At 45.4% G+C, this 25,106-nt stretch overlaps 1 protein-coding gene across 1 annotated transcript in view; it reads left to right on the plus strand.

Moving 5' to 3' along the window:
* The window catches only part of LOC145359437 (A disintegrin and metalloproteinase with thrombospondin motifs 7-like), a 200,857-nt gene that overhangs the window by 38,696 nt on the left and 137,055 nt on the right, over positions 1-25,106 (plus strand). Inside the window, exons 4-7 of the mRNA XM_080213985.1 lie at positions 9,085-9,281; positions 13,117-13,200; positions 16,559-16,683; positions 19,980-20,129. Coding sequence (XP_080070111.1) covers positions 9,085-9,281; positions 13,117-13,200; positions 16,559-16,683; positions 19,980-20,129 — 556 coding nt within the window. The remainder of the gene's footprint in view (positions 1-9,084; positions 9,282-13,116; positions 13,201-16,558; positions 16,684-19,979; positions 20,130-25,106) is intronic.

A 25,106-nucleotide genomic window follows, 5' to 3' on the forward strand; every position in this document is an offset into this window, starting at 1 on the left:
GTCACTGTCTGTGTGGAGTTTGCACGTTCTCCCTGTGTCTGTGTGGGTCTCTTCCGCGTGTTCCAGTTTCCTCCCACAGTCCAAAGATGTGTGGGTTAGGTTGCATTGGCTAACTTTTCCCTCTGTCTACCCGAACATGCGCCAGAGTGTGGCGACTTGGGGAATTTCACAGTAACTTCATTGCAGTGTGAATGCGAGCCTTCTTGTGACATTAATAAATAAACTTTAACTTTAGGGGCACAGCAGCACCAGAACGGTGTCGATAAAGCATGCAGAGGTGAAATTAAACAGAGGGCAGTGGGTGCCTGGGGAGGTAGTGGAAGCAGATATGATAGAGAGTTTTAAGAGGCATCTGGACGAATACATGAGTAGGATGGGAATACAGGGATACAGTCCCCAGAAGAGTAGGCAGTCTTAGTTCAGTCAGGCAGCATGGTGGGTGCAGTCTTGGAAGGCCAAAGAGCCTGTTCCTGTGCTGCAATTTTCTTGATTCTTTGTTCTTTCGGTGATGTTGGATTCTGCCAGGGAGGTGAAAAATGTGACACTTTTTGCACAGCTCCCAGTGTAACAAAATAGAAGATCACTGTAGTACTGATGTCTGTCTCTAGGTGTCACTACCACATTGAGGGGTTAATTTTAACTTAACCAGCCTGGTGGGAAATCAAGAGGGTTCGAGTCACAGCCCAATCTTACAACAAAACCAGCCATCACCTGTCCTGTTATCATCTGTTCTGTCGGTGTTGCTTACTGGCGGGTTTGGTCATGAACCAGACCTCATCCCAGTGGTATCTCCACCATCACACCAACTGACCAGCAGTAAAATGTCAGACTGTAAAGAATTATATTTTGGGAGGGTTTGGATAGATGTAGCATTGTAGGATTGACAGTCACTCAGTCACCTTTTGAGTGAAGTATATGCACAACAAACGATGCTTTCCTTGCCTCCTGTGCACCCTTTGTAGTTTTTAACAGCGATGGTGATTGTCAGCCAAACTTGTGGCTTTAATCTAAGATGGTTCAGAAGCTCAGAGTATCTCTGGGAAGCTGCAAACTGAGAAGGGCCTGAGGCCAGATTGAATTTCATGAGCTCTGTTTTTCCCATTCACTGAAGGCCAGTCTTTTAACCTCTTAACGTGACCCCAGACTGAGCACTGTGATGTTTGCTTTGGCAAGCAAATCCTATCATTATGGAATTTGTTCTACTTAGTTTTAATTTGGAGAGGTGGTGGTTAGGGGGTGGTGCTGAGGGACTGGAGAATTGCGAATTGTACACCTGCGTTCAACAGAGTGTCGGGATAAACCCACCTTTACAAGCTGAGTGGTGGGAAAGTTTTTGGAAAGAATGTCCAGGACAAAATTAACAGTCATTTGGACAAGTGTGGATTAACTGAGGAAAGCCAGAGGGTTAAAGGCAGCTTAACTAATTTGGATGAGTTTTTTTGAGATAACAAGAGGGCTGATGAGGGGAATGTGGTTGATGTGGTGCATACGGAATAAAGCATTTGATGAAGTGCCACATATAGACTTGACAGCAAAGCCCATGGATTAAAAGGGACAGTGGCTTCATGGATATGAAGTTGGCTTATGACATGAAACAAAAGGTATTGAGAATGATTGTTTTTAAGGCTGGAAGTAGGTTTACATTGGGATTTCTCAGAATAGCTACTGCTTTTCTTGATATAAGTTAATCATCTCAATTGCAGAATACAGTTTCAAAATTTGTAGACGACTCAAAATTTATATTGCAAACTGTCAGGAGGATAGTAATAAAGTGTGATAAACTACAAGATAGCATAGGCTGGTAGAATACACCTCAGGTGGGGGGCGGGGTGGGGGGGGTGTGGGGAGTTGTTGCAGTGCATTCCCCATACCCCCACCTTCCAACAACCAGGTTTGGGTGAAGATAATGATCGCATGCCTGTATTTCCAAGTTGAGAGGTGTTGGAGCAGGAAAACAGATCAAATCAACTCCTCCAACTCCCCAAAATGAGCTGAGTGAAAGAATGGTGTGTGCTACTAGGTGATGATTACACAAACACAAACCTGGTTCCTGTTGCCTTTTAGCCTGGGGTGTAACCATGTCAGGCTGCGTACTCTTCATATTTCCACTGCAGTCATTTCAGGATAGGGAAAAAGGTCAAAGATCACTGCCAGGCTGCATAAGAAATATTAATTGAGCAGTTATGAATGACCGTCTGTTAACAGACTGGGATCCAACCCAGACATTCCACTTCAAACCCATTTAGGAATTATGTACGGTATCTGAAAGAGCCAGAGCTCCAAACTAACGGAGGTTCTCCGAGCTCCATTAACTTCTTACTTTCTATTAATGGTGACTGAACTTGATGTTGTTCTAGAGGAGCCAAATACAGGTTTGTGTAGGTTCCCAGTAGTGCCAATTCTGGGTACAGTTCATCGCTGGTTCCTTATCTGGTCAAAGCTTTATTTAAACAGAAGCCTGTTCCTGTGCTGCAATTTTCTTGATTCTTTGTTCTTTCGGTGATGTTGGATTCTTGGTGCTGTACCAAAGGCGGGAGTTAGGAATCAGAGGCTGCACTTGCAAGCTATTGACCTTTCCATTGTGGTCTAAGGTTTGTTGTATAGATGTGGGTGAAGGTTTTAATAAGAAAAGGGTTAGACTTGCACATGAGAATGTTAGTCAACATAGAACAAACGGTAGCAAAGACATGCACTCGCTTGTGTTCTCACACATGCAAACTCATTCTCTTTCCACAGTACAATGGGGTATATGTTTGCGGGGTGTCATTTTGGAGTTGTATAAAATGTTGGTGAGGCCACAGACAGAGTACTGTGAGCAGTTCTGGCCACCACGTTATTGGAAGGATGTGATTGCACTGGAGGGGGTGCAGGATGCTGCCTGGGATGGAATATTTAAGTTATGAGGAGAGGTTGGGTGGGCTTGGGTTGTTTTCATTGGAGTAGAGAAGACTGAAGGTGAACGGCCTGATCGAGGTGTACAAGATTACGAGGGATTGGATAGGGAGCAGCTGTTCCCCTCAGTTGAAGGGTCAGTCACGAGAGGACGCAAGTTCAAGGTGAGGGGCAGGAGGTTTGGGGGGGGCGGGGGAAATGTGAGGAAAAACATTTTTACCCAGAGGGTGGTGACTGTCTGTAATGCACTGCCTGGGAGGGTGGCGGAGCTGGGACGCCTCACATCCTTTAAAAAGTACCTGGATGAGCACTTGTCATAACATTCGAGGCTAAAGGCCAAGTGTTGGTAAATGGGATTAGGTTGGAGGTCAGATGTTTCTCATGTCAGTGCAGACTCGATGGACCGAAGGGCCTCTTCTGCACTGTATGATTCAATGAAATTGGTAAGTGGCTGATAGGGAATGAGTAGCCTGTTTTACATCTAATTATTTCCAGATTCCCCCACTATTTTCCTTTTATTCTCCCTCATGTTCTCTCTCACGCAATCTCACATTCTTTGTGAAATCTCTCTGCATGTGCCCTGTCTCACTGCCTCAAACACGCACGCACTCTCATTTTATGCTGACACACATGTGCATTGTCCTTTTTTTCGTGCATTCTCATATTGCCTCAAATATTCACCCTCATGTGCATTCCCTTAAATACAGATTAATTTCTCTCTCTCCTTTAGCCACTCTCATATTCCTCAGCGTAACACAGGCACCAAAAATAGACGTGCTCAAACACATTCTCTCACACACAAACACACATACACATTGTGCACAATGCATAGCGATTCTGAAACACGCATAAACACACATATTCAAACATCTTCACACAAATGCAATGTAGAGTCTCTTTCCTATACTTGTACATGTACACATTAACACTCATGTACACTTGTACATGTGAAAACAGTCAGATACATAAGAACATAAGAACATAAGAAATAGGAGCAGGAGTAGGCCATCTGGCCCTTGGAGCCTGCCCCGCCATTCAATAAGATCATGGCTGATCTGTCGTGGCTCAGTTCCACTTTCCCGCCCTCTCCCCATAACCCTTAATCCCCTCTCTTATCAAAAACCCATCAACCCGCTTCTTAAAAATATTTAGCGAGGCAGCCTCCACCACTTCAACGGGCAGAGAATTCCAGATATTCACCACCCTTTGAGTGAAGAAGTTCCTCCTCAACTCCGTTCTAAACCGCCCCCCCTTTATCTTGAGGCTGTGCCCCCTAGTCCTACTGTCTTTTTTGAGCGGGAAGAGTCTCTCCACCTCTATCCTATCCATCCCATTCATCATCTTATATGTCTCAATGAGATCTCCCCTCATTCTTCTAAACTCCAACGAGTACAAGCCTAGTCTATTCAGCCTCTCCTCATAGCTCAATCCCCTCAACTCCGGTATCAGCCTAGTAAACCTCCTCTGCACTCCCTCCAAGGCCAAAATATCCTTGCGCAGGTGCGGCGCCCAAAACTGCACACAGTACTCCAGCTGCGGCCTCACCAGTGCCCTATACAGCTGCAGCAAGACCTCCCTACTTTTATATTCAATCCCCCTCGCTATGAAGGCCAGCATCCCATTCGCCTTCCTGACCACCTGCTGCACCTGCAGGCTGGGTTTTTGCGACTCATGCACAAGGACCCCGAGGTCCCTCTGCACCGTCGCCTGCTGCAGTTTTTCGCCACGTAAGTAATAGTCCTTCCTACCATTCTTCCTACCAAAGTGGGGACAACTCCTAACTGATTCAAAACCCATTCACTTTGAGTTATAATTGGGTCCTGGGCCAATTCTTTCACACACAAATATAACAGTATACCTTTTAAAAAAAAGCGATTACTGAGAATTTGCAAGAATGCCTGTGAAACTGTGCCTGGGCTTGAGTTCAGCTTTTTAGAAGACCTGGGAGAATACAACACAGAAGGAGGTCATTTGGCCCATTACACCAGTCCTGACTCCTTGAAGGTTTGGTTTGGTCCCATTCACCTGCACCTTCCCCATAGCCCTGTATTCCTCCTGTTTATCCAATTTCCCATTGAAAGTTTCAATTTAATCTGTAGAAAGAGCCCACTCAGGCAGCACATTTGAGGCACGGTGGCACAGTGGTTCGCACTGCTGCCTCACAGTGCTAGGGATTTGGGTTCAATTCCTGGCTTGGGTCACTGTCTGTGTGGAGTTTGCACATTCTCCCTGTGTCTGTGTGGGTTTCCTCCAGGTGCTCTGGTTTCCTCCTGTGGGTTAGGTAGATTGGCCATGCTAAATTGCCCTTACTATCGGGGGATTAGCTGGGGTAAATGCATAGTGTAATGGGTTTAGGGCCTGGATGGAATTGTAGTTGGTGGAGACTCGATGGGCTGAATGGCCTCCTTCTGCACTGTAGAGATTCTGTGATTTTAATTCACTGTGAACATTGTTTTTCTCTTCATCTTCCTGTTTCTTTTGCCGATTACCTTCAATCTGGTTTCTTCTGTCACTGCAGACAGTTTCTCCTCATTTGACCTGATCAAAACCCTTCATGATTTAAAAACTTTATTACCTTTTCCCTTAAATCCTTTTGTTTAAGGCAAAGAACCCCAGTTTCTCCCTGTAACTGAAGTCTCTAATCTTGAGTACCGCTCCGGTGAATCTCCCCCAGACCATCTCCAAAGGTGCCCAGAATGGGACACAATGTTCCAGGAAAAGGCTTAAACAGTGTGTTACTAAACAGGAGGCTATCGGAGGGAGAGTTCAGCCTTTTCTTTTCAAAGTCTGTGCACGACAACAGAAACGTGAAACAAGAAATCCTAACAGGACATAAAGTTAATGACAATCTGTTATAATCTGCTTCCAGGTATCAAGTTTCGATTGAGTTTTCCTGTGAAAACCCCAAGGCCTTGACATTTAAACAGTGGGAAACCTAGGGATCAGATATCTCTCTCTCGACTATTTTCAGGAGAGGAGTTAACCCGAGTTAAAATCAATCGCCTCGCAGCCTCTGACAACTTGTTAAGTTTCTTATTTAGTAAAGACGTCATATCCCAGATGACCGTAGGCAGCTCTCCCCCTCAAAAAGGGACCGTGATGAGTTGATCGAAGGTCACCACGCCTCAAGCAGGGGCAAGGGTGAGATAGTGGAGCTTTATAAATAACCTGAGCCAGTGCGGGAATTGAACCTGTGCTGTTAGCGTCGCTCTGTATCATAAAATAGCTGTCCAGCCAACTGAGTTAAACTAACCTCCCCCCCGCGCCACTGCTTCACGTCAAAGCTTAAGATTTTGGCTCAAAGTCACTTTTTTGGGGGAGACTGAGGATTAAAACTGCTAGCAATTTTTCACAAGAAATGCCAGTCAGTGATCAGTAGAGTTAATTATTAACACCAATGAGTAAATCTGAAAAAAATACCACATCAAACGAGCCTGGCGATTAGCCTGGATTTGAACATGGGAGAATGTAGAACTTGCAGCAGATCCAGTTTCACATCCTCGTTCTCTGTTGATCATACTTGCTTTCCCTCTTTCACTCTCTGTTCAGAGGTTTTGGGCCTGACTTTAACTCAGAGTGAATGGGTTTTGAGAGAGTTAAAATCCTGTTTAATGTCTATCACTGACCCATGTCTCTCTCTCTCTCTTGCTTAGACTTGTTCTCTTGCTATCATTGTTGTGTTCCATGCAGTTTTGATAGCACAGACCAGTAGGGATTGTTCCTGGTGCTGAGACTTTAGTTACAAAATCTTGCAATGGTTTTTGAGATTCACAGGTGTAAAATATATACCTGGGAATTGTGTCGACTCCCTGAGGGAGAGCAGGGTCAGTGTGTTATTCATGAGTTGCTTAAGAGGAGAAATCTATCCTACGGTATATTCCACCCTCACTTTTATATCTCCATTCTAAATTCCTAAATCCACATACGAAATGGAAACTGTCCAGTGCAATAGTCACACTGTAATTACATCCTCCTGCTGGTGGGGGTGCTGTAGTGCCTCCATAGGTTAATGGCAATGTGACATGTTTACATGGAGATTTCCTACTATAAAGGTAAACCTGGGAATTGTGTGCAGATATAAGATTTTTTAAAACTATATTATGTAGATTTATAAAATCTTGACAGTGAGTCTGCCCCTGTAACTTCAGTCTCATTATATAAACTGAGCTTGCGTTTCCTAGAGGCTTTAGGATTGAGTTTACTGACAATTTTAAGGATTCTGAAGGGAATTGAGAGGCTAACTTATAAAAAATCTTTTTTCCATCAGTGTGGAGTCAGGAACATTGGAAATTTAGATTAAAATTAGAACCCGGGCCATTCAGGAGAGAAATGAGGAAACACTTCTTTACACAAGAGCTTATTAATTTGTAGAACATTCTCGCATAAAAATCATCATTTTAAATGTAAGGCTGATCGATTTATTTATTAATTGACGCAGAGCCGTGGGGTCAAGCAGCAGATCAACCATGATCTCATTCAATGGCAGGACACCATCACACAATTGTTCCAGCGAGGAGGCTTTTTGGCCCATCATGTTTGCCTATAGTCTGGTGCCCAGAACTATGTACAGCTGAGGTCTAACTAGTGTCTTGTATAAGTTCAGCATAACCTCCTTGCTCTTGTACTCTGTGCCCCTGTTAATAAAACCCAGAATACTCAATACTTCATTGACTGCTCTCTTCACCTGTCCTGCCGCATTCAATGATTGATGCACATATACATCAAGGTCCCATTACTCCTGCAGTCTCTTAAGAATTTTACTCCTCATTTTATATTGTCTCTTTGTGTTCTCACCACCAAAATGCATCACTTCTCTGCACTGAACTTCATCTGCAACCCATCTGCCCACTCCACCAACTTGTTTACGTCCTTTTGAAGTTCTGAACTGCCCTCGTTACAGTTCACAATACTTCCCAGGTTTTGTATCATCCACAAACCTGAAAACATTCCTCTGCGCACCAAGATCATTAACAAATATCAGGAAAAGTAAAGGACCCTGAAAAACTCCACTACAAACTTTGCTCCTGTCCGAAAAGTATCTATTGACCATTACTCTTGGTTTCCTATTATTCAGCCAGTTTTGCACTCCTATTGCCTCCTGTCCCTTTTATTCCATGAGCTATAACTTTCCTTAGAAGTCTGTTGTGTCGCATTGTATCACATGTTTTTTAAAAGTTCATGTATATCACATCAATGGCATTACCCTCATTATGGGCAGCACAGTTAACACTGCTGCCTCACAGTGCCAGGGACCTGGATTCAATTATGGCTTCAGCTGACTGCCTCTGTGGAGTTCTCCTGTGTCTCCGGGAGTTTCCTCTGGGTGTTCCAGTTTCCTCCCACAGTCCAAAGATGTGCTGCTGGAGTGGATTGGCTGTGTTAAATTGTCCTTTAGTGTCCCAAGATGTGTAGGATAGGTGGATTAGCGGGATCAATGTGTGAAATTACGGGGTTAGAGTGCGGTGGGGGCCTGGGTAAGATGTTCTGTTGGAGAATCGGTGCAGATTGTATGGGTCAAATGGGTTCCTTCGACACTCACCCTTTCTGTTATCTCCTCAAAAAATTCAAGCAGGTTAATTAAACACTATGAATCCTTTAGAAATCCACACTGGCTGATCCTAATCAACCTACATTTTTCCATGTGATGCCTAATTCTATCCCAAATAATAATAGGCAGCAAGGTAGCACAGTGGTTAGCACTGCTGCCTCACAGCGCCAGGGACCTGGGTTCAATTCCCAACTTGGATCACTGTCGGTGTGGATTCTGCACGGTCTCCCCTTGTCTGCGTGAGTTTCTTCCGGGTGCTTTGGTTTCCTCCACAGTCCAAAGATGTGTGGGTTAGGTGGATTGGCCATGATAAATTGCCCCTTAGTTTCAAGAGGACAAGCTAGGGTAAATGCATAGGGTTATGGGATTAAGGCCTGGTTGGGATTGTGGTTGGTGCAGACTCGATGGGCCGAATGGCCTCCTTCTGCCCTGTAGGATTCTATGATCTAATTGTTTCTCGAAGCTTCCTCAGCACTGATGTTAAACTGACTGTAACTGCTGAAGCTATCTTTCCGACCTTTTCGGAACGAGAGTGTAACAGGTTATGGAAGCCAATTGGCCTCTTTCTTCTGTTCTTTAATCAATCCCATTGATGCTGAAGAATGCCCCACTCAAGTTCCTCTCCTCCTTACCTTCATACTTAGATTCCCTGAAGAACCTGCGGCATTTAGAAAATAAACGGGAAAAGTGGGAAAAGAAGCAACAGAAGAGGAGGCGAATCAAGCAACGCTCAATCAGCAAGGAGAAGTGGGTGGAGAGTCTGGTGGTGGCTGATTCGAAGATGGTGGAACATCATGGCAGCGAAAACATTGAAGCGTACGTACTTACCGTCATGAACATGGTGAGTGAGTGAGTGACCTTATTCAATTCATCCATTTTGACACAACATTTTCAATTACTTTAGAAAGTACGTTTTTTTAGGGAGTCAATGCAGGGTCCAGGTTTTAACAAAGCAAAGTAAAAAGTAAAGTTTATTTATTCGTCACAAGTAAGGCTTACATTAACACTTCAGTGAAGTTACTGTGAAATTCCCCCAGTCGCCACACTCCGCCACCTGTTCAGGTCAGTGCACCTAACCAGCACGTCTTTCAGACTGTGGGAGAAAACCAGAGAACCCGGAGGAAACCCATGCAGACATGGGGAGAATGTGCAAACTTCACAGAGACTGTGACCCAAACCGGGAATTGAACCTGGGTCTCTGGCACTGTGAGCAAGCAATGCTAACCACTGTGCCACCATGCAATGAGAATTGGAAAGTTTTCTCACTTTTGCCACTGTGAGGCAGCAGTGCTAACCACTGTGCCACCGTGCTGCCCTTAGACATGGGGGGCAGGGAAGTGAAGTAGAGACCACTATGATGGACTTACCAAATGGCTGAGCAGGTTTGATGGGCCGAATGGTCTACTCCTGCTACAGTATCTTGTATTCCCATGAGGGCTTTGAAAACAAGGATGAGAATTTTTAAATCAATAAATTGGTGTGTTGGGAGCCATAGTCTGTCAGCAAGCGCAGCGCTGCTGTGTGAATGGATTCACTGAGAATTAGTATTTGCAGAGCAGGGTTTTGAGGAGCTCAGTGTCGTGTATGGTGGAGGATTGATGAGTGTCTCAGGACTGGTGGGACCTTCCTGTGGGCGATGCGTTTATCAAGCTCGGTGCTGTGAGAGGATCAGGTTTGAGCAGGGCTGTTAAATTTTAAATGAATTTTTTGAAGGTGTGTGTGTGAAAACTACTGCAGGTAATATTTTCATTGCGGTTTCTAATAAACATTAGTGAGATGAAAATTAAAGTGAAACTCCTCTCCCTTGTAAAATGATCAAGAACGAGAGGGGAATTGCAGGGTAAATCCGTGGGGTTAAGGGGATAGGGCCTGAGTGGAATTGTGTTCAGCACAGACTCAATGGGCTGAATGGCCTCCTTCTGCACTGTAGAGAGGGCACAGCTCTAAGGTGATTTGCAAATGTGATGCGAGTAAAAACATTTTCGCACAGTGAGTGGTTGGGGCCTGGAATGCACTGCCTGGAAGTGTGGTGGAGGCAGGTTCAATCGAGGCCTTCAAGAGGGCATTAGATGATTATTTGAATAGAAACAATGTGCAGGGGAGAAGGCAGGGGAATGGCATTAAGTTATGATGCTGGTTGGGAGAGCCAGTGCAGGCACAACGGGCCAAATGGCCTCCTCCTCCTTCACTGTAACAATTCTGTGAAAGGACTTGTATTTCTATAGCACCTCAAGAAGTTCCAAAGCACTTTACAGCCAATTAAATTGTTTTGAACTGTAGGCATTGTTGTAATGTGGGAAATGCAGCAGCTAATGGACAGCATGGTGACACAGTGGTTAACACTGCTTCTTCACAGTGCCTGGGACCCGGGTTCAATTCCCAGCTTGGGTCACTGTGCGGAGCTTGCACGTTCTCCCCATGTCTACGTGGGTTTCCTCCGGGTGCTCTGGTTTCCTCCCATGGTCTGAAAGATGTGCGGGGTAAGTACATTGACCCAGACAGGTGCCAGAGTGTGGCGACTGTGGAAATTTCACAGTAACGTCATTGCAGCGTTAATGTAAACCAACTAATGAATAAACTTTAACATTAATATACATGTGGCAAGATCCAGCAATATACTAAATCTCCAGATCATCTGTTTTGGTGATGCAAATTGAGGGAGTTGGTATGGGTCAGGATTCCTCTGTTCCACTTTGAATTGAGCTGAGGGATCTTTTATGTTATTCAAGGGGATCGACAAGGTCTCGGTTCAAGAATTCAATCGAAACACAGTGTTTTCAGCAACACAGTGTTCCCTCTGTACCACAGGAGAAGACTGGGATTTTCTGGCCCTGTGGACTGGCTGGCAAGCCAATTAAATGTCCATTCACACGGACGAAATCGGAAGATCCTGCCAGCATGAGGGCTGGAAAACTCCTATCAGAATGTCAGGCTGGATTAGTACAGAGTGGGACCTCAACCCAACAATCTCCTGCCTCTGCATTGAGAACGCTGTCCACTGAGCCACACTTGATGCATTGGATTTCTGTTCTGGGAAGGGAAATGAATAACATTTGTCTTTTCTCATAATTTTGAAATCAAAGCCCTCATATCAGCTACCATAAATTTATTCGCAAAACATTCTGACCTGTAAACTCAGTCCCCCAGGCTTTGGAGAGCTGAGCGCTGCTGTGACAGCAGATAATAATTCAGAAGATATTTGCAATAAAAGCAATTTAATCAACTGGTCATTTTGGGATTTATGGTCCAGTCAGGTTGTTTGGCTTGTTGCTGAGCCATCAGCTTTCCTCCAAAATTTTCAATCAACAGACATCGAAAGCAAGACTCTATTTCACACTCATGTATACACACACACTTTTGTACGTACATATACACTCACATGCTCACACTTTCATATGGACACGCCCATGCTCACATGCTCATGCACTCACACATGAGATGAGGCCCACATAATACAGGAGCCTCACAGCTTTAACTGCACAAAGTGGTGCTGGGCAAGGAAAGGGAGAATCACCGTTGGGAGTTTCCAGTGACTATCTCCTCCCACCCCCCCCCCCCCCCATCACCACAAAAATCACATTTCCCTATTCATACTCCCCCAGCCCACCCCCTCCTCCTATCAAAACCAGCTCCTCATCTCCCTCGCCAGGACCTTGCCAGCATAAAACCGGCAAAATCCCCACCTCCCCCAACTTATGGTGGTGTCAGGCTCCAGTGATGATGTTCACTGGGGCCTGCCTGTAGTCCCAGCATTGACCACTACTCCTCCCTGGCACTGTTGGGACCACTGAGTTGCCGGCCATCCAATTGGCCAACAACCTTCTGAGACGGGACTTCCTGTCCCTGAGGGACTGACGTCCCACCTCCAGCCAATCAATGGCCAGCTGACCATTAAATGACAGCTGTTTTTCCCCTGAGTGGACTTAGATCATAGAATCATAGAACCCTACAGTGCAGAAGTAGGCCATTCAGCCCTCTGAGCCTGCACGAACAACAGTCCCACCCAGGCCTTAACCCTGTAACCCCACGTGTTTACCCTGCTAATCCTCCTGACGCTAAGAGGTAATTTAGTATGGCCAGTCAGCCTAACCTGCACATCTTTGGACTGTGGGAGAAAACCAGAGCACCTGGAGGAAACCCACGCAGACACTGGGAGAATGTGAAACTCCACACAGACAATGACCCGAGGAATTGAACCCTAGTCCCTAGTTCTGTGAGGCAGCAGTGCTAACCACTTCCCACGGACCTTTTAGCCAGTGGTTGCTGGTGAAACAGATTGGGATATTTGTGATGGCAAAGCTGCTCCATAAGATTAACGTATATTTATTAGTGTCACAAGTAGGCTTACATTAACACTGCAATGAAGTTACTGTGAAAATCCCCTAGTCACCACACTCTGGCGCCTGTTCGGGTACACTGAGGGAGAATTTATCATGGCCAATGCACCTAACTAGCACGTCTTTCGGACTGTTGGAGGAAACCGGAGCACCTGGAGAAAACCATGCAGACGTGGGGAGAATGTACAGGCTCCACACAGACAGTGACACAAGCTGGGAATCGAACCGGGTCCCTGGTGCTGTGAGGCAGCAGCGCTAGCCACTGTGTTGCCATGCTACTGTCGTGCAACATGTTCTTGCGATGCCCCTCTCACCAGCTCTTTACATCTCTTTCTTCAGGTTGCAGGGTTATTCCGTGATGCAAGCATCGGCAATGCTGTGAACATCGTCATAGTTCGTCTTGTGCTGCTGGAGGAAGATGAGGTGAGAAAGAAACTTGTGCATTTGATTGTATACGAGGAACAGCATTGATAATGCGAATACTGGTTAACCATATGGTCATGGAATCAGTTCAATCCACTCATCGTGACTCTAGCTTACGTTTCAGCTCCTGCACCTGAGTTTGATGCTAACCAGGTGAATAAACAGATTAAATAATGACCTTCAGAAAGGAATTGGGTAAATTATTTGAAAAGAGAAGGATTCTGGTCTCTATGTGGAGGAAGTGTAGAGGAGTGAGATTCAATTGAACAGATCGAAGAGTTGACCTTGTTATGTTGGGTGAAATGGCTTCATTCTGTGCCAGGTAAACCCGGGTCCCCAGAACATTGGCTGAGTTTTTGAATTAATGGTCTAGTGATAATACCACGAGGCCATTACCACCACAGAAAGAGTCTTCAAGTTAATTTTTTAAAAATAATAGGATCTGATGTTGTTTGCTGTGAATTCTCTTCTCATAACGGGGAGGTTTCTGGAGGTTTGCAACTTTAAAATGCAGAAAATGGTAAACTACTGGCTTGATTCACAGAGTAAAGCACCTTCTCTTCTCCCATAACCTGCAAGCATGGAAACACACCTTCTGTGAAATGCCAGAGTGAAGATTAACAACGTGCACACGAAGTTCAAACTAAAAGCAGTTGCTGGAATCTGAAATATAAAAATGCTGGAAACATTTAACAGAGAAAGTGATATTTACAGAGATAAAGGGAGGAAAGTGGATCTCTAATGAAAGGCTGGTGATTGTGAATATTAACCTAAAGGGGGGGCGGCACAGTGGTGAGCACTGCTGCCTCATAGCGCCAAGGACCCGGGTTCAATTCCGGCCTCGGGTGACTGTGTGGAGTTTGCATGTTCTCCCCGTGCCTGCATGGGTTTCCTCCGGGTGCTCCAGTTTCCTCCCACAGTCCAGAAATGTGCAGGTTAGGTGGATTGGCCATGTTAAATTGCCCCTTAGTGTCAGGAGGACAAGCAGGGTAAATAAATGGGGTTATGGGGATGGGATTGTGGTTGGTGCGGACTCGCACTGTGATGATTCTATGATTTTAATCTAAGTGGCTGCTTGGGATTTGGGTGGATCTCCAAACTCAACCTTGACTTCAGTGAAGAGTAAAGTTGTGGGGGTGTAAAGCCACATTGATCCTGATCCTGTCAGCATCCCATATTAAAGTAAAAGTGTTGACCCCATTTCTCTCTCCACAGATGCTGCCCAGCCTGCTGAGCATGCCTGTCAAATCCTGTTTTTATTTCCACAATTTAAATTCTCGGGTCAGCCTCCTCATCTTCCACTTAAAGGCACCCAAAACTCTGCTTAAGTTTCAGCAAGTCCCTTTCTCCCATCGCCCACTGTGCTGACTGACTCGAATTGACTCTTAGTTGAAACTCACATTTCGCTTTTCAGATCCTCCACGCTTTCATCTTTTACTCATCCCTGTAACTTGCTGCAAACCTACAATCCTCCAAAATCTCTGCTCTCCTCCAATTCTGGCCTCTTGCCCATCCCTGATTTACGTGTTCAGCTATCTGAGCCTGAAGCTCTGTAATTTTCTCCTAAACCTCCTTTGGGACACTGTTTAAAACGTATCTTTGACAAAGACTGGGTCGTACAGTGGTTAGTATCACTGCCTCACAGCTCCAGGGATCCAGGTTCAATTTCGGCCTTGGGTGACTGTCTGTGTGGAGTTTGCACATTCTCCCCGTGTCTGCGCTGGTTTCCTCCCACACTCCAAAGATGTGTGGGTTAGTTATATTGACTGTGCTAAATTGCCTTTTTGACCCCCAAGAGGTGTAGGTTGTGGGGATTAGCTTTGGTAAATGAGTTAAAGGAATAAAGCAGGGGAGAGGGCTTGGGTACGGTACTCTGGCAGAGAGTCAGTGCAGACTCGATGGGCCGAATGGCCTCTTCTGCATTGTAGGAAGTCTATGACTTTGGTCATCTCTCCTGATATCTGCTTATGTAATTTGATTTTGTTTGCTAAAGGAACTGCGAAATACAAATGCAACTTGTTCCTTAGTATTTGTCTCAACCATCCTATGAACTTTGTTAAACTTTATTAGATTGCGAGACTTTCCAAAAAAAGCCATTCTTTCAACTCCGCTCTTCTCTTCTTCAAATTAAGATGAAAGGATTTGGGAATTGAGGATAAAAGTAACTTGTCTGCAGCAGGAGGCAGAGGTCAACAGTTTCTGAAGCTTGTTGAGAGAGAGAGAGGCGGCAGCTCACTTCAAAGCTGAGCATTTTTTATTTAATGCGCTTTGTGATATTCTCACAGATTCTGTCTGCAGAATATAGTCAGTTTAAATTGCCGTCAAACTGACATTGTCACTGAGCCTCGGGGGTGAGGGGCTGGTGGCACGACCGTGTGTGCTGCTGACTGCACAGTCAGTGTAGCCACAGCGATTTACTCCGTGATGTATCTGGAACATGTACTGCTGCAGCCTGGAGCACCCTCTGCAGCACCTCCCCCCCCCCCAACAGTAAAAACTGGTGCCCTCTCCCCCATTAAATACTGACACACCCCTAAGAATCCCAATAAACAATGGTACACTCCATTCCCCCCATCCCGACTAAACACTGGCACACTCCATGGGGACCCCCACCCCTAGTAAACACTGACACACTCCATGGGGACCCCCACCCCTTAGTAAACACTGGCACACTCCATGCCCCCCACCCCTAGTAAACACTGGCACACTCTATTCCCCCCACCCCTAGTAAACACTGGCACACTCCATGCCCCCCCACGTCAGTAAACACTGGCATACTCCATGAGGACTGTCCCCCCGGTAAGTACTGACACACTCCATGGGACCCCCTTAGTAAACATTGGCATACCACACGGGGGCCCCCAGTAAATTCTGACATACTGCCGAGCACATTCTGTAAATACTCCGACACTCGTGGATCCCCTGGTTCTCTCCAGGGATCTCCAGTAAATACTGATCACTCCTGGGGACCCACTTACTGGCACCCACTGGCTCTTTCCTAGGGCCCTCCAGTATTTACTGACACGCAACGTCCTATAAAAACTACCTTCCAGATTATAACAACTCCCCATCTGAAAACAGTTCCCTTCATCTCTGTTCTGAATATTTTTGCCAATGATCTTATACCCGTGTCCTATTGTTACTGAGTCTCCAGCCAGAAGGAATGATTTATTCGTACTAACTCCATCAAAACTACTTATAATTTTGAATATGTCAATTAAATTTTCCCTTAACCATCCCATCCCTGCTTTCCTAGTCTCTCGACACAGCTGGTTTCACTGATCCTGCGGTTGTTTGATTTGAAGACTCAGTGGTCTCTCACATCTGAACACTAATGTTTGTTCTGTTATTGTATCAGGAGGACCTGAAGATAACACATCATGCTGACAACACTCTGACAAGCTTCTGCAAGTGGCAAAAGAAGATCAACGTTAAGGGAGATAATCACCCCACACACCATGACGTGGCGCTCCTTCTCACCCGGTAAGAAGATGGAGCACAATTTCCAGCTTTCAGCAGACTGATAATTAAACTCAATTTCCTTGCCCTTGCCTTTTCCATTGGAATCGTTTCTGACCTGTGGGACCTTTAACCTGCACACTACAGACTTTGTCATGATGTGGAGATGCTGGCGTTGGACTGGGGGTAAACGCAGCAAGAAGTCTCACAACACCAGGTCTGTAGCAAAATCCGCTAGCTTTTGGAGCATTGCTCCTTCGTCAGGTAACTTACCTGGTGACTTACTAGATGAAGGAGCAGCAGTCTGAAAGCTAGTGGATTTTGCTACCAAATAAACCTGTTGGATTTTAACCTAGTGTTGTAAGACTTCTTACTGTGTTTATCCCAGTCCAACTCCAGCATCTCCACATCAAGAGATGAAGGACCAGAGGACACTTGGGCCAGATTTTTACCAGCACACCTGCCTGAGGCCAACAGAGAATACCATTTTGCGAGCCTCGCCCACCCCGATTCCAGTAAAACCAGGGCCTTGGTGTCTGTGGACCAGTGTCCCTGCAGAGTTCAGCAGCTTCGTGTAAAAGAAAATTGAGAATGGATAATTGATTTCTGGGTGTATGTGGGAAATCCATCCCAGAATAAATCTTTCTGGTGTCTAGAAACTGCTCAACAATGGTAAACTCAAGGAACACTGATGCTGTACAGCGATTGTTTCATTAACTTGATAGCCCTAAATCCAAGCCCAGCATTTTGTTATTGGGCTCTGCTATCTTCGTGCAGCTTGGTCCTGTGAGTTCCAGGCAATATTCCATCTCAAGTTCTGGATTAAATTCTCAAGAAACTCAGCATCAATTTGCCAAGAAACAGTCAGAATTTCTAGGGAATGAAAATTAAAACCATGAAGACAACAAGCCTTCAACCCACAATCCATTAAATCATTTATTCAACAGTCAGTCCCAATAGGAAATTTTGAGCCAAAGGACAAATAGTACATACAATTTGATTAGGGTTATACATCATGCTGATCTCTCTGGAGTGCCTGTGACAGAATCAACAGTATATTTCATCCATTCAACATTAAAAGTAAAAATGCCAAGGATTCCGAATCCAGTGCAGGAGGAATGAATGGGAACTGATTCATGACACACCCTTTTTTCAACATGGGAGTAACGAGTGAAAGCTTGGTCCATTGGGAATGTGTACAGTGGGAATGAACGGGAAGGAGTTTGATCCATTGGAATCTGCACAATGGGAGTGAACGGGAAGGAATTTGATCCATTGGAATTCTGCGTAGAATTGTGAACGGGATGAGGTTTGATCCATTGGGTTTCTGTACAGTGGGAATGAATGAGAAGGAGTTTGATCCACTGGAATTCTGTACAGTGGGAGTGAACGGGAAGGGATTTGATCCATTGGGTTTCTGTACAGAGGGAGTGAATGGGAAGGAGTTTGATCCATTGGAATTCTGTACAGTGGGAGTGAACGGGAAGGAATTTGACCCATTGGGTTTCTGTACATTGGGAATGAACAGGAAGGAGTTTGATCCATTGGGATTCTGTACAGTGGGAGTGAATGGGAAGGGTTTGATTCACTGGAATCTGTCTGGTGAGTGTGAATGGGAAGGAGTTTGATCCATTGGGATCCTATACAATGAGAGTGAATGGGAAGGAGTTTGATCCATTGGGATTCTGCTCAGTGAGAGTGAATGGGAAGGAGTTTGATCCGTTGGGATTCTGTACAGTGAGAGTGAATGAGAAAAAGTTTGATCTTTTCGGATCCCTAACAGTGGAAGTGAAAGGTGCAAAATTTAATCCTTCAGTGTTCTGCCTAGTGGAAATGAATGGGAATGGATTTAAACCATTCGAAGAAATGAGCATGAATGAATCTCTGAAGCAATTTAAACTTACTGGAGTGTTTGGAAGTTAACACAGTTTTATTTTTGAGAGGTTTTATTACTTTTTTATGCCTGTTGCTTTGATTATATACTGGAACAGTATGGATAACAACAGCATCTTGTAAATCACCCCTTACACAGAAAAATGCCTCGGAGCACTTTCTGAAGGGGACACTTGAAACAGGAAAATGCAGAAATGGAGCAAATCTGCATCCAGCAATCCCATTGATTTTCCATCGCTTTCTGTAACCTAGAGCTCCTTGACTGAAGGCTGTGCAGATTAAAGATACTTTTATGTATGATGAAATTATCATTTTAATTATAATTTTATGTTACAACTGATTTTTGTTCCAAGATATTGCTGTATTGTTAGATTAACAGTCTGCTTTGTGCAGTATGTGTATAGTGAGTGTGACATGGCTTGTGGGTGACCCAGCGTTTGAGCGTGGGAATTGTTGGCAGTGTTCATGGCAGCGGGCAGCTGGTTTATGGGTATAAAGAGACCCAGGGGTGTGCACTGCACTGCAGGTCAACTGCTGGTAGATGACCAAGATCAGAGAGGATTGGTGAAATTTAAGTTTAAAATTTATTTATTAGTGTCACAAGTAGGCTTACATTATAACACAGCAATGAAGTTGCTGTGAAAATCCCCTCGCCGCCACACTCCTGCATCTGTTTGGGTACACTAAGGGAGAATTTAGCATGGCCAATGCACCCTAACCAGCACAGACTGTGGGAGGAAACTGGAGCACCTGGAGGAAACCCACGCAGACACAGGGAGAACATGCAGACTCCACACAGACAGTGACCCAAGCCAGGAATCAAACCTGAGTTCATGGCGCTGTGAGGCAGCAGTGCTAACCAGTGGTTCAGTAGAAGTGACTACAAAATTATAGTTAAGTGATTTGATTTGATTTATTATTGTCTCATGTATCAGTACACAGTGAAAAGCATTGTTTCTTGCATGCAGTCTGGAGAAAGCATACCGTTCGTAGAGAAGGAAAGGAGAGAGTGCAGAATGTAGTGTTACAGTTATAGCTAGGGTGTAGAGAAAGATCAACTTAGTGCGAGGTAAGTCCATTCAAAGGTCTGATGGCAGCAGGGAAGAAGCTGTTCTTGAGTCGGTTGGTACATGACGTCAGACTTTTAAAACTTTTTCCCATTGGAAGAAGATGGAAGAGAGAATGTCCGGGGTGTGTGGGATCCTTAATTATGCTGGCTGCTTTGCCGAGACAGCGGAAAGTGTAGACAGAGTCAATGGATGGGAGGCTGTACAAAACTGTAGTGAATACAGAACTATAGTTCTGTAGAAGATACGAAATAGGAGACCCTCTTTTCACTGGAGCTATTGTTGAGTAATTTCACCTCTCCCATTGGCTCAGACGGCGATTGAAGCTGTTTTAAATATTGTTTCTCTTCTTTTGACAAGGAAGGATATCTGTGCTGGAATGAACCGCCCATGTGAGACGCTGGGATTGTCACACGTTTCCGGAATGTGCCAACCCCACAGGAGCTGCAGCATCAACGAGGACTCGGGTCTTCCTCTGGCATTCACCGTCGCACACGAGCTCGGACATAAGTAAGTCTGGCAACTCGCTCTTGAGATTCCTCTCATTCTCAGCAGCTGCTGACCAGGAGACTGGGTTGTCTGAGCTCGGTCCAGGAATTGGCCGTGAGTCCACGGTTAATGTTAATTTTCTCACTGCCAGTAGGTAAAGGAGGAGACGGGGCGGGGGGTGCAGATTTTCCTGCCTTGCTCACCCCAAAACCGGACAACCCCACCTGAGATCAATGGACCTTTGCAGAGTCTGCTCCATGCCCGCTACATTTGCCATGGTGGGCAGGATGGCAAAATTTTTCCCGAGAAGTCAAATCGTTACTTGGTTTTAGATTTAGTTGCAAAGTAAGACATTACAAATGTTTAATTCCTAACTCTACAACTCACCAGCAGTGTGAAGACATATTTTTGTTTGAGTAAATAATTTAAAAAATGAACAAACTAATCAACAGTCCAAAGATGTGCAGGTGAGGTGGATTGGCCATGCTAAATTGGGGCAGCACGATGGCAAAGTGGTTAGCACTGCTGCCTCACAGCATCAGGGACCCTGGGTCTGATTCCGGCCTCAGGTCACTGTCTGTGCGGAGCCTGAACATTCTCCCCGTGTCTGCGTGGGTTTCCTCAGGTGCTCCAATTTCCTCCCACAGTCCAAAGATGTGCAGGCTAGGTAAATTGGCTGTGTTAAATTGCCCCTGGTATCCCAAGATGTGTAAGTTAGGGAAATTAGTGAAGCAAAGACTTAAGATTGCGGGGTTAGTGTCTAGTTAAGTTGCTCTGTCGGAGAGTGAGTGCAGACTTGAAGGGCTGAATGGCCTCCTTCTGCATTGTAGGCCTTCTATGATTCTTCTAAATCGCCCCTTAATGTGCAACAATGTGTAGATTAGGTGGACTAGCCATGGTAAATATATGGGGTTATAGGGAGAGGATGGGTGAGTGAGCTTGGATAACGTGTTTGTTTGGAGAGTTGGTGCAGACTCGATGGGCTGAATGGCCTCCTTCTGTACTGTAGAGATTCTATTCTAACCCCTTAAAGAGGTACTGCAAATAAAACAAATGACAAAGGAAACTTATTAAAATAATTTTTCCAGAGATGATGCACTTCAGCCCCAAGCATCTCTTTACCAAATAAGCAATTAGTATTCATTTGGTGATACAGACCTTGAGTTTTGCTGTAAAAAGAGACATGCTGTCAAAGCTTTTTGTCTCCCACTCATCAGGACAGGTCACAAGAGAATAGTTAACTCGTCCATGCTGCATTCTCTGACAAAGGGTCAGCCAGACTGGAAACATTGGCTCTACTCTCTCTCCATAGATGTCAGACCTGCTGCACTTGAACATCAGTTTATACTTCATGTAAAGAGAGTGCTGATTGGTTGGCAAGTGGACTGCGATTGGTGGAGGAGTTGCCATAGAGAATGTAGCACGGGACAGTTAACTACCCAGCTTTGTTCTGGTCAAAGCATTGCCCTGGGGAATGAACCTGGGAGCAACATTAGATGCAATTTCACAATTGGACAACTGACTATGCTAAGAATGACACTGAAGACCATTTTAAGATTGTTAGTCGGGTTCACAGTGTAGTCACTCACACATGTTAGCAAATATATATATGTTGACACAAAGAGCCTTGTCCCTTGCAGATAGAAGGAACATGCAAACTACGTACCTTGCTCAAGTAACAAACAGTCATTTCATGGTTCATTCCCCAGTGCAATGTCTTGACCATTCAGAGGCAAAGGGCTTGCATTCACGCCACGCTCCCGCTGCAGCGAGGTCAGAGAAATTGGCATTCACTGCAATGGGATGGGGAAAGTCCCGCTGGTGTGAACGCTGGTAAGGTTCCAGCCAGAAAGACCAAGCTTTTAGAGGAAAGTTAGCAAACTAAATTAAAAATAATTTCTGGAACTGATGATGCATTCCAGTTCCCTATACCGGAATGCTTCGAGCGTGCCACTGGACAGGGCACTCTCAGGGCAAGGAAGGAAGCAGACAATCAGGTCTAATCATTCTCTCCATTGCTGCCTTCTTCCACTCCCCATCCTCCCACCCTAACCTCTGTCTGTGTCCAACAGTTATGGGTTCAAGTCCCACTCCAGAGACTTGAGCACAAAATCCCAGATATTGCTATGCTGTTGGAGACGCCTTCCTCTAAGTAAGGCATTAAACTGAGGCCCAGTCTACTCTCTCTGAATTGAGATCTGATGGCACTAGTCTGAAGAGGAGCAGGGAAGTGCTGCCCAATGATAATCCCACAACAACCAGCAGTAAAACAGATTATTTAACTCATTGTAACTTGTGGGAGCTTGCTGCACCCAAATCGGTTCTGGTATTTCCTGCATTACAAAGTGACTATACTTCAAAATAAGTTAAGCTGCTGTAAAACATTTTGGAATGCCCTGAGGTCATGAGGTCACCGGAGAAATAGAGATTCTTTCATTCAATTAGAAAGAACCGTAAAATGGGTGGCACGGTGGCACAGTGGTTAGCACTGCTGCCTCATAGCTCCAGGGACCCAGGTTCGAATCCCGGCTCGGATCACTGTCTGTGTGGAGTTTGCACATTCTCCTTGTGCCTGCGTGGGTTTCCTCCGGGCGCTCCAGTTTCCTCCCACACTCACAAAGATGTGAGGGTTAGGTTAATTGGAAATGCTAAATTAACTCTTAGTGTCCCAGGATGTGATAGGTTAGAGGAATTAGCAGACTAGCTAAGCGAGGCTAAGACCTGGGTGCGATTGGTGTCGGTGCAGGCTTGATGGGCCAAATGGCTTCCTTCTGCACTGTAGGGATTCTACGATTCCATTAAAAGTTACAGCACAGAAAGAGGCTACTCAGCCCAGCTTGATCATACCAGACCAAGGACACCCACATACCATCTCTAACTCCACCTTCCTGCACCTGGGCCTTTGGAATTGTAATCTATCCCCGAACATGTTAAACCAGGCTGACAACGAACAGTTTATAAATAAAAGGATGGAATTTTCCACAGAACCTGCTGCGTGTTTCTCTGAGACAGCCCACCTTTGGTCAGCAGTGGGATCCTCTGATGTATCCTGTTGAATGCACCCCTTGCTGTTGAGAAACCCACAGTGGGGTGTGCCATCAGCAGGACCAGAAGATCCCACTGGCATGAAGGGCCATAAAATTCCAGTCAAATGGTTTTCCGTTTAATCATAGAGCCATAGATTCCCTACAGTACAGAAGGAGGCCATTCGGCCCATCGAGTCTGTACCAACCACAATCCCACCCAGGCCCTATTCCTGTAATCCCACATATTTACCCTGCCAATCCCCCTGACATTAAGGGACAATTTAGCATGGTCCATCAACCTAACCTGCACATCTTTGGACTGTGGGAGGGAACCGGAGCACCCGGAGGAAACCCACGCAGACACAGGAAGAACGTGCAGTCTCCACACTAGGTAACCTGAGGCTAGAATTGAACCCTGGCGTTGTGAGGCAGCAGTGCTAACCAGTTTGCCACCATGTTGCCCAATTGGGTGCCATGGAAATGAAGAGAGTTGTCTTTCTCTCAGGGGGTCATGAGTCTTTGGAATTCTCCTCCCAGAGAGCAGTGCAGGCAGGCTCACTGACTATTTATGAGGCAGAGGCAGATAGATTGTTGACTGGTAAGGGAGTGAAGGAGTATCCAGGACAGGCAGGAGTGTGAGGTTGAGGTTACAGTCAGATCAGCCATGATTTTATTGAATGGAGCAGGCTCGAGGGGCCGAATGGCCTAATCCTGCTCCGAATTTGTAATTTTGTATGTACCCTGGGAATTGTCTGAGTGACAGCTCAGTGCCAAACACATCCCCAGCTTCAGGTTAAAGAAATGATGATGTTAAGTCCACTGGGAGCTGGCGATGGTAATAACTTGGGGCAAAATGGAGTCAAAAATAAGGATTAAATCCCATTTTAAAATTAAGAATAAATCTATATTCACCTAAAAAAAAATGTTTATTTAATAGTCTCACAAGTAAGGCTTATATTGACACTGCAATGAAGTTACTGTGAAAATCCTCCAGTTGCCGCACACTGGCGCCTATTCAGGTACACTGAGGGAGACTTTAGCACGGCCAATGCATCCAACCAGCATGTCTTTCGGACTGTGGGAGGAAACTGGAGCACCCGGGGGAAACCCACGCAGACACAGGGAGAATGTGCAGACACCACACAGACAGTGACCTGCTCCCGGAATTGAACCCGGGTCCCTGGCACTGTGAGGCAGCAGAGCGAACCACTGTGCCAACGCGCTTCTATGAAAAGAAAATTGGCAGTTTGGAATAGTTCCAAGCAAAGTTTAGATTAGATTAAGGTTGGAAAATGCAGCCTCTCTTCTCTGACAGTTTACACTGTAAACAAAATGGATGAAAGGATTTTTCATTCCTGGACACTCAGTTTTCTGTGGTTGGAGTATCTAAGTCATGCTGTTAGATTCCAGCCTGTAATCATTGCAAATGTGATGTATGTTGTCTACATAAGCAAAGTGAGTCCTTTGATCAGATTCCAGCTGGTTACTGTCATTTAAAGAGAGAATCCCTACAGTGCAGAAGGAGGCCATTCGGCCTATCGAGTCTGTACAATCCCATCCAGAGGCTGTCTCAGGATCCCCACACACTTAGCCTGCTAATCCCCATTTAGGGTCCATTCAGCATGGCGCATCAACTTAACCTTGTAACCCCACGTATTTACCTTGCTAATCCTCCTGACAATAAGGGGCACTTTAGCATGGCTAATCTACCTAACTCGCACATCTTTTGACTGTAGGAGGAAACCCATGCAGACACAGGGAGAATGTGCAAACTCCACACAGACAGTGACCCGATGAATTGAACCCGGGTCCCTGGCACTGTGAGGCAGCAGCGGTAGCCACTGTGCCACCATGCCGCCTTGCTTGCATAGTGCACTCTTAGAGCCCCGGGACACTCAAAGCACTTTGCAGCCAATGAAATAGTTTCAAAGTCCAATCACTGTTGTCATGTAGGAATTGCAGCAACCAATTC

Source organism: Carcharhinus amblyrhynchos, chromosome 28, assembly GCF_965287045.1.
Source record: "Carcharhinus amblyrhynchos chromosome 28, sCarAmb.v2.hapA, whole genome shotgun sequence".
Taxonomy (NCBI): domain Eukaryota; kingdom Metazoa; phylum Chordata; class Chondrichthyes; order Carcharhiniformes; family Carcharhinidae; genus Carcharhinus; species Carcharhinus amblyrhynchos.